The sequence below is a fragment of the Hipposideros armiger genome, unplaced genomic scaffold (assembly GCF_001890085.2).
Source record: "Hipposideros armiger isolate ML-2016 unplaced genomic scaffold, ASM189008v1 scaffold_5, whole genome shotgun sequence".
In the NCBI taxonomy this organism is placed as follows: Eukaryota; Metazoa; Chordata; class Mammalia; order Chiroptera; family Hipposideridae; genus Hipposideros; species Hipposideros armiger.
Window position 1 is genome coordinate 1,173,515 of NW_017731355.1, and position 9,910 is coordinate 1,183,424.

General features: G+C 45.3%; 1 protein-coding gene across 1 annotated transcript in view; it reads right to left on the reverse strand.

Annotated features, from left to right (window-relative positions):
* Positions 1 to 9,910, reverse strand: part of PRKCH (protein kinase C eta) — a 208,317-nt gene that overhangs the window by 11,889 nt on the left and 186,518 nt on the right. Inside the window, exons 11-12 of the mRNA XM_019644458.1 lie at positions 3,038 to 3,176; positions 2,215 to 2,403 (exon numbers count right to left, since the gene is read on the reverse strand). Of these exons, the coding sequence (XP_019500003.1) occupies positions 2,215 to 2,403; positions 3,038 to 3,176 (328 nt within the window). The remainder of the gene's footprint in view (positions 1 to 2,214; positions 2,404 to 3,037; positions 3,177 to 9,910) is intronic.

Here is a 9,910-nt window from a genome sequence, read left to right on the forward strand (position 1 = left end):
AATGATTTTGTCATGCTTGCTTGAAATCCTTCAATGACTTATATCTTGGCACTTCAGATAAAGGTTAGACGTCTTTATATGACCTCCCATGTCCTTCATCCCCCATCACCCCACACTGCTGCTGTTTACATGCCAGCCACAGAGTTACTCAAACAGCCTTCTCCTTTCTCAAGGTCTTTGCATGCTTGTGCGCCTAACTTCTCTGCAGCCTGTGTTCTCAGCTTACATGTCATCTCAGAATGGCCTCCCTTGACAGCCTGTTATTCTTAAAGCACCTCAGACATTTTTTTCTTACCAAATTGTAAGTATATATGTAGCTATTTAATTTCTTTCTTAAACATCTGTCTTCCCACCCCCACTGGACTGTGAATTTTCTGAGGGCAGAGATGACGTCTGTCTTGCTCATTTCTGCACCGCAGCTCCTTGCAGAGCACCTGAACACAGCAGACCAAGGGCGGCTATGCATTGATATATCTGTTAAATGAATAGGAGGATCAATATCTATTTGGCTATTTCTTTTCAATATCGACTTGGCTTAGACAGAGAGCTCCTGGAAGAACAGAAATACAGTTCTCTCCAGAATAATCAAACACAGACTCATGTACAATTAAGCCCTTAATAATCTTGATATTGGTGACTTGCTCAGGAGAGGATGAAGATACTGACACCTTTCAGTGTGTTATGAAATTGCTACTCCTGACTTAACACGAGTGACTTACTCCTGAATGGTGCAGGCCACTTTGAAACTGCTTTCATGTGCACTACCTCATTTGAAGTGGGTACTGCAGGTGGTCTCATCACTGCCTTCCAAAGGTAAAGACTGGAGAGAGCAGTGGCGGAAGTAGAATGAGGCCTCTCGACTCTCAGACTAAAGTGTGCTCTTTCCCGTCTACCATGTGACACCGGTTCACCTCTCTGGGCCTCAGCTACCAACCAGGAATGTGGACAAGATGTTCTGCAAGTCTGTGTTTGTGCTTCTAAAAGTCACCAAGCTCTATGAAATTAAAGGTAAAGACAAGTGATTACAACCCCAAATTTAGCAAGCATGATCTCCTGACAGTTTTTTTAGACTATGCAAGACACCATCCAATGGAGTCGACATTAGAAACTCTTGAAGTCACCAAGTTCCCAGGATCATAGATGGTCTTGGGAAAAAGCCTAAAGTCTGTATTTTTAAAGAAAGCAGTGTACCTTATCTTGACCTGGAATTGTACAGCAAAAGGAAAGCTTGTTCAGAGTCCTTAAGAATGTCTCAGCTTACCTAACTCCCCCGCACAGATAACTTCTGCAAGCCCTCAGCTATCTGAGCTAGAACCATTTGTTCCACCTAGTTAGCACTATTCAAAAGTGACTGCAGGCATCAGTTCTGGGTAAATCACATTTCCCACATGAGGAAATGCAGCTGCTTCACAGGCCTCTTACTGAAACTCCCAATACCATTAACACCTTTCAGGATGAACCAGCTATTTGAAGAACTGACTTGTATTCATCTTCAGTCCCCTGTGCACCTAGTAGGTGATAACACATGACTTTCAAACTCAACTAACGTGGTTACAGAACTGACCCAAATTTCATGTGCCTTCTTATTTTCAACATAAAGGCATCTCCATGTTTCTTTCTCACTTCAAAATGAGGCTTCCAGCACAGTGCCTTAAATGCATGCAGAAAAGTCTTTCTCAACATATATTATTACCTCACTGCACCTGAGTCCGGGGCCTGCAGCCTGGCTTGCATAAGGATAACATGGAAGCAAAAGAGAGCGACAGGTTTGGAAAACTGTCTTTCTCAACTCCCAGCACTAAGGGAAAGGTCCCTTCGTCCTGCTCTTTGGACACTGCTGATAGAAAAACAATCAATGGCGCAACAAACTGGAACGGCGCTCATATGGCCCAACACTCTGGAGTGTCCTGAGTGAAAACGGAGCATCGCTTCACCTACACTAAAGCGACAAGTGCTAGAAATACTTGATATTTGGCAAGCAACGCTATCAACTGCTGTGGCATTTGGCTCAGAAATAACTATTGCATAAGAGAGGAAAACAGCCCGAGAGAACTCTTGTTCTTTGATTCTACAGATTAAAAACCACATATTTCAGAGCTGGTAGCTTATTGATGAGAGATATTTAAAAAAAAACAAAAACAAAAAAACAGACACAAGCAGCACATATAGCTGGTTTGCAGTAGGTTGAAAGTTGGCTGGGTAAGCCAGACTTACAGATTTCAGGATCCCTGTGGCATCTTCATGGAGCCACGTAGGGTAGACAACTTCATCGTTCAGTATGGCTTCAAAGAGGTCATCTTCGTTCTCGGCCTCGAAGGGCGCATGACCGCAGAGCATCTCATAGAGCAACACGCCCATTGCCCACCAATCTACTGCAGGTCCGTAGAGCATTTCCTGGAGGATCTGTGCAAAGAGGGCAATGTCAGGCATGCTTCGTGTATCTGGTTAACAAACGTGTCTTTAAATGACTAGGGAAGATGATGGATTAGGAACTATCAAAGTAAAAAAAAAAAATGGAACTTCCTGTGCTGGCATGCATGTTTCATTCTCTCTAGAGATAGAATGGCCTGTTTTCCCTGTGGTCAACTCAGAGGCCTTCTCATCCAAGTAATCAAACATTTATGGCTGGCTTAGGCCAAGGGCATGTGCAAAAGAGGAGACTGGGCTCACTTACTCATATGGGAAAGATTCAAGAGCTTTTCTTTTGCTAAATGGGGCTGGGATCAAAGTACTGAGTAGAGACAAGGAAGAAAATAAATAGCTCTGGGTGGAGCACATTTTGTCGTCATTCAGTGCTAAAGCCTAAAGCAACTGCAAAGTTTACCAAAACAAAACAAAAAAATGGACTCAAATTCTTATTTAGAGCAACTGAGAATATTTTTAGCCATCATTTAGCCAATAAGCCCGAAAGGAGTCTGGAGGTGTCAGCTTTCAACGCTGCCCACAAAGCTGCAGCACACACAAGCGACCCATAACGTGTCTGATCAGGGTTACTGCGGGGCTCGGGCTTCCGAAGACGCTCAGGCAGTTTACTGACCTCAGGAGCAATATAGTCAGGTGTGCCACAGAAAGTGGCCGTGGTGACTCCGTTACAGATCCCCTCCTTGCACATTCCGAAGTCTGCCAGTTTACAGTGCCCCTCGTGGTCCAGCAGTACATTGTCCAGTTTCAGATCTCTGAAAGAAACAAGGAGCAGCATGAGGCAGGCAGCCAGGCCGCAAACCATCCACCCGGACGAGCTGGCTCACGCGATGGGTGATAGGACCAGAGTGGTCATGTGCACCTGCTTCAAAAGGAATCAACTTCTTCAGGTTATCTAGATAAAAAACGTTAGATCAACTCTCAAAATTTGCCACATGGTTCTTAGATGGTGGCTCCCTATGAAGGGGCTAGTCACATGTAAAAAGTAGGCCACCCTTTAGAAACGGAGGACAGAATGTGACTTTTCCAGGCTTCCCACTTACCTTGTACCCATAAGACATCCACGCACCCTGTCCTCCACTCCGGTATCTACCTCTGCCCACTGGCATTCGCTTAGTGACCATTCATGGAGCAAGTGGGCACTGTGTGCCAGGGACTGTGATGCATCAAGAGGACAGGTGATCTTTATCCCTAAGGACCTCACAGCATAGTGAGGTGTCCAATATCTGCTAAACTGTAAGTCCATAAAGGAGGGATCAGGTTGATTTGGTTCATTATTTCTGCCTAGCACAATGTGCTCAATAAAAACATACGTGTGTGTGTGTGTGTGTGTAAGAGAGGGGGAGAAGGGGAGGAAGACAGAGAGAGAGATTAAGACAACCAACTGTTATACAGTACAAGTGGGCAAGTGGTATGACGGAAGTATGAACCAAGTACTCTATTAATTCCAAGTATTAATTCCTTCTAGTGGGAGGAGAGAGGGACAGTTCCATGGTAGAGGTAGAAACTGAGCTGGGTCTTACAGCATGAGTCAGAGTCTTCCAGACAGGGAAAAGGTGTAAGAAGGTCAGCATGGGCAGATGGAGGGGGCTGGAGCAGGAAGACAGGCTTGGAGGTGTGATGTGCAGGTGAGCTCAGGAGCCCCATGTGGTCTAGTGAGGCTGGAGAGACAGCAAAGGAACAATGGAGCCATCAAGTACCAGGAAAGTTAGGTCCAAATTCTGAAGGGCCCCAAATGCCATGGTAAGGAATTTTGACATTTAGATATTAGGCAAAAGGGATCCATTAAGTGTGTAATAGTCTCCCAGCTGAACAGAAAGGATCAGCCTGAGGCAGCTGACACAGTTCAGGAAGAGATGTTCAGACCTGAACCAGGACAGTGACAAACGGAATGGAACGTGAGGGGTCAGTTGGCAGCGCTTTGGTGAAAACACACCATTAACAGGGCCTGACAACCACTGGGAGGGGCATGGGGAGAGGAAGTAGAAATGATGACTCTTGTGTTTTTTAGTTTCAGTGCATTAGTGGGGATGCTAATTATCGGGAAAAGCAAAAACAGGAGTGAGAACAGGGTTGGTTTGGTTGTACCCCAGGAACACAGAAGCCTCAGGAGGCCCAGTGGATTTGGTGAGCCCAGAACAAAGGCACCTCCTACCTTTCCCCCACCTGTAGGAGCACAACCCACTTGAAGCGAATTACCAGCAGCGGAATTGTTTGGTCAAGGGCCTCAGTGCAGATAGGACACGGTCAGATACTGATACAACTAAATAAAAGGTAGTGCTGTCCTAAAACACTCCTTCCCGACATGGCTTCTAGCACCATGCATATCCAAGTACCGTGACAGAGGGAGGTCTGTCACCACGGCAGGCTGGAAAAGAGCCCTCTACACTGACACAGTTGCCAGGCTCAGCCTGGAGGGTACGCGAGCAGCAGCCTGGACAACTGGGCGACAACCTTGATGCCTTGCCTTTCTAATGACCAAAGTGCTCAGGGGCAAACCACAGGGCCTCATCCATGAGGAGGCGGCTGCCTGGCCAGCAGGAGATGCTAGGTGACTTCCCTGATCTGGAGATCTGGAGTCAATGCCAGCAGGTGAGGCTGCCATTGGCTGTGGCCTCCTGGGGCTGTGCTGCTGGGGGTGAAGGTGTCCCCTCACTGGGGCCCTACACAGTGGCTGCAGCTGACTGCTGTGCTGGGGCTTCACAGCCACAGTGGGCACCCATGGTTCTGCCCTCCTCTCCCTGCTCTGCTGGCCTGCTTGGCCCAAGGGGAAAGGCTAGTCTCTGTCCAGCCTGGGATCACATTTCCGCTTGGAGGAGATCAGTGACGACAGAACTGGCGCGGCTGCTTTCCACACTGTGCCCTGTGAGTAGAGACAGGCTGACCACGCAGGTCTTACAGAGAGGGGTCACTGTAAGACACCCAGGGATGAAAACAAAGTCCTGTTTTCCAGGAAGCCCAATAAGTGAGGTGAAAGCAGCAGAGTTTTCTTGGCATGGATCAATGGGCTCACAGACCAGAGCTCCTTCTTCTGGGTTCCTGGCAGCAGTCTGTCTCCCTGGGGTATCAGGCAAAGGTATGCCAGGTACCTGTGTGCCCAGCTTCAGCAGAGCCAGCCTTCTCCGCCTCCAAACCAAACCTGGTCTCAACCCCCAAATCAGTGTCCTGCACCCTTCTCCATACAGAACCCTGCTTCCCACACCAGTGACAGTTTTCAGTGGGCTGTGACCCGTGGAAACTGTTTCCTTCCCCCCTTGCCCATCCCCACCCCATACACACAATACACGTGAGACTTATTTAACCCACGTGAAGGTGGACCCACAAGAGCCCAGGGTGGGGGTGAGGGTGACTGTGGTCATGTACACATGAGGGAGGCCACTACCAGTGGTTCCTGCAGAAGTGGTTTCAGATTCAAGGCTCTATTAGCGCCTGGTTGTCTGGCTCCTCTGGGACTGAGGGCACACATGAGATGCAGCTGACCAGCATTAGAGATTACAGTCTGTGGCCCCTGGAGACAGCAAGGCCATGGGGGATCTGAGCCTGGGGCTGGCTCTATCAGCACCATGTTCTAGCTCAGCGGTCCAGGCCCGTATGGACCTGTGCCCAGAGCACCCTCTCACATTGCCAAACAAGGTTACTGAGTTTCTGAATTCTCCCGGAGCCGTTATGCCTGCTAAGAAGTCACAGAGGATATTCTTGGGTAACAGAAACAAGTGCTAACAGAAACCCACAATGGCTTAAAGAGCTGACCTGTGATTGCTCAAGAGAACTTGTGACTAACATCCCAGGTGAGAGGTTTGATTGCTTATTACTCAGCTGCTGTAGAAATTGTTCAGGGAGAGAAAAGTGCTTTGCAATCAGTTTTGTCAGTCACCCATCACAATGCTATCTGCACAGAGAAGTCTGCACAGCGTCACTGCTCAGGAGATGGAACTCATCCCTGATGGGGGACACAGCTCATCCCTGGCGGAGGGTGCCCGAGGGCACAGAGGCAGGTTATACACCTCAATCCTGACTTTTCAGTCTAATTTTAGCATTCTCAGCCCCAAGGGAAATGCCATTGCTGGTTTTACACTGGGTGCGATCTAATAAGACATAACCCTCACATTGGGATTCCCAGGTTTTATTCAAAAGATGATACAATCCCAGGCTATCAGTCCTGTCCTCAGCCCACATATCTCACACCTCCACTGTGAGGTCTGTCCTGATGTCCCCAGATAGTCACCTTTGTCCCTAGATAGCTCAGTTCATATCTCTGACAGCACACCCTGCACTGTATTCCAGAAGGTTCTCTCTGTGCACCTGTCTTCCCACTTACCTGGGGCTAAGCCTTATTCCTCCTTAACTCCAGCTTAGTCCTGGCAGAAGGTGCTGACCAGAAAGACAAACAAACATTGCAGTGAGCTGCCCTGGCCAACTCAGAGCCTGTCTCATTTTTTAGATGAAGGAAAGAAGTTCTATAACCCTCACTTGGACCCTTGTTCCAAAGTAATTAAACTTATAGAAAGCCATGTGCTTTGCCCCTTAGAGATGGATTCCAGAGGGAAAAGAAGAATCCTGAAATATAAGTTTAAATTCTTTGCTTTAGTGGAGCTGGAGAAGGGAAACCGCCTTAGATGAGGCAATTAGAAAGCAGGGAGGACCCGAGCATAGTTTCCCTTGGCTTGAATCCAGATCAAGAGGGTTAGTCAAACAGACCCAAAGGTTACAGAGCCATTTATGGCCATGGTCAGCTTCTACTGGAAGCATAAGTCGTTATCTTCATTAAAAACAAAAAACAAAACAAAACAAAACAGCAAGAGAAGTCGCCCTATGACTGCAGTCGAACTTAACAAGGCTCCGCAGAGAAGATTACAAGTTTATACAGGGCAGAGGCTCAGATCCCAAAATGCCAAATACACAATTAGAGGCTCATGTTCATTAGCTCACTGAGCACCAGTATTTAATAGCTATGCCTTTTGTCATGCAAGCACACAAGCGTAGAAAGAGTTACTTTATCTTCCCTGTTGCCTGAAAGGCTCATTGTTACTAGGTAATCAGGGTTACTTAAAATGCCCACAGTGGTTTCAGAGATGATTCCCAAGTGGTTGAAGACAAAGGAAATTCAGAAATTCGATTTATTTTGTTTCCACCTTGAGCTATTCCAAGAGTCATAAAACAGAATAACATGAGTCTTACTGCCCAGATCACTGGGATCGGTGACTCTTCCAAAAGAAATAAAGGAAACTAAGTAGAGAGCTGGCTCCTTGAACAAGAATGAATCTATGAGGCTATTCAGCAACTATTTCCAATGTATTTTTAAAAACTTTTTATCATGAAAAATTTCAAATATATACAAAAGTATAGGGAATAATATAAAAACTCCCATAGTGATCACAGAGCCTCAGCAGCTACCAATGCATGTCTAATCTTGTTTCATCTATACATTTACTCCTTTCCTGAGCCATCTTTTTTCAGATTTTGAAGCAAATCCAAGCTATAAAATCATGTCATCTATAAATATTTCAGTATCTGAATCTAAAAGACAATTCTTTAATAAAGCACTTTGATATCAGTTATCATAAAATATACAGTCAATATACTATTGTTGTCTGTTTGCTTGTGTGTGTGTGTGTGTGTGTGTGTGTGTGTGTGTGTGTGTGTGTGTGCATGCGCGCGCGCGCGCGCGCGCGTCCAGAGAACCTGAAAAAAGCTTCTGGGATAGTAAGTGTCATCAGTAACTAACATACAGTTAATGTTAACCAAATGATAAGCGCTTTCTCCATATTTTATCCTCAAAACAACCCTATGAAGTAGGATCTATGAGTATGCCAACATCATTTAGTCAGTCAGGGGTAAATGCAGGATTCAAACTCAGTTCTGCTCACCTCCCTTCAAGGCCTGGGCTCATAACCCACTACAGTAGGCATATTCTCATGTAGTGGTTACATGCGGCTGGCTAATCCATCTAATAGATTGTTTCCTGAGAAGACTTCACCGATTAAAACAAGAACCATCTGAGAATCAATAAATATTGGGAAATTGAATTATGACAAAGGGACATTTTTGTGCACATCACTATGAAAAGCATAATCAAAATTCTGCAAAAAAATATATTTCTTTTGCTTTAGACTTCAGCTTAGAGAATAAATTCAATGGATTTCACGTAATCCTTGAAGGTACAGGAATAGGAGAGTGCACAGTAAACCTCTCTCTAGTGGTCATATATTCAGAAGAACATTTTCTGTCCTCTTCTAAGGAGGAGAGGTTGGCATGTAGGCAAATGTTAAGAGGTAGCATTTGCTAAGGCAGTGAATTTGAATTATAATCTTAATTTCCAAACAAAGCCATTTAAGGCTAGCTTGTGTTTTGGATGTCTGGATTTATATAAACTTGAAATCTTTTCAAAGCAAAGACTTTATTAAATTGGTAAAAGAATTTTAAGAAGTCGCCGAGATAGCAAAAGCCTAAAATTTGGTTTTATCACAAGTTAGTTAGTAGTACCCTTCATGTATTACCTAACACAAGATATTCATCCATTCACCCACCCAATAAGTCTCTGAGTATCATCCATGAACCAGGCAATGTGCAAGGGGCTCAGAATACTGATGGAGATAGGAAATAGAGGAGCCTGATACCCAGGGGCAGTGAGGACTCTAGTCTTTAGTCCAAGGGGAAAGAGGAACCATTGAAAAGTCTTACACAGGAGAGGGATGGTGTTAATTTCTGATCTTACAATGAACCTTCAATTATAATATGGATAACAGATCAGAGGGGATAAGACATGACGAGACCAGTTGAGAAGCTATTGGAGTACCCAGAAAAGAAATAATGGTGGCCTGGACTAGGGTGGGACAGCAAGGTGAATGAGAGCCGGATGGATCAAGAACTATTATGGGACGAAAGCAATGGGCTTTAGCAATGGAAGGATATAGAGGGTAAAGGGAAGAAGGTGCGATGAGCATGGTCTGGCTCACAGAATTTATTTTGGACATATTTTTTAGACCTCTTAAGTGGAAGTGTTTAAAAGGCAACTGAATCTACATGGCTAGAATTCGGAGGAAAGGTTGGGCTGGAGCTATAAATTGAAGAGTCATTAGCTGGGTGTGGAAGAGTTCACCTGGGGGGAGGAAATGGAATGAGAAAAGGGCCTGGAACTGAGCCTTGGGAAGAGTATATAGTAAGGACAAGATCCCTAGTCTTTTTCACATTGAGACCACGAATGCTAGTGATAAATTGTACCCAGAGTGGAGAGCACGGCCGAGTGCCTGAGGATGCAGGGCCCAATTCTTTTGTCTCCACATGGGCCATCTATAGTCTCATTAAGGCTTAAAGAATTAGAAAGTGTTAATGTTTTACATTCAAAATCATCTGGTGGATTCTTTCCGGGTTAAACTCTCAACCTCTGCCACATGATGTGATGCTCTTATAAGGGTCAAATATTTTATTTTACAAAGATGCTTGTTGCTGCATCACACGTAACAGCAAATTTGGAAACAAGCTATTTCTT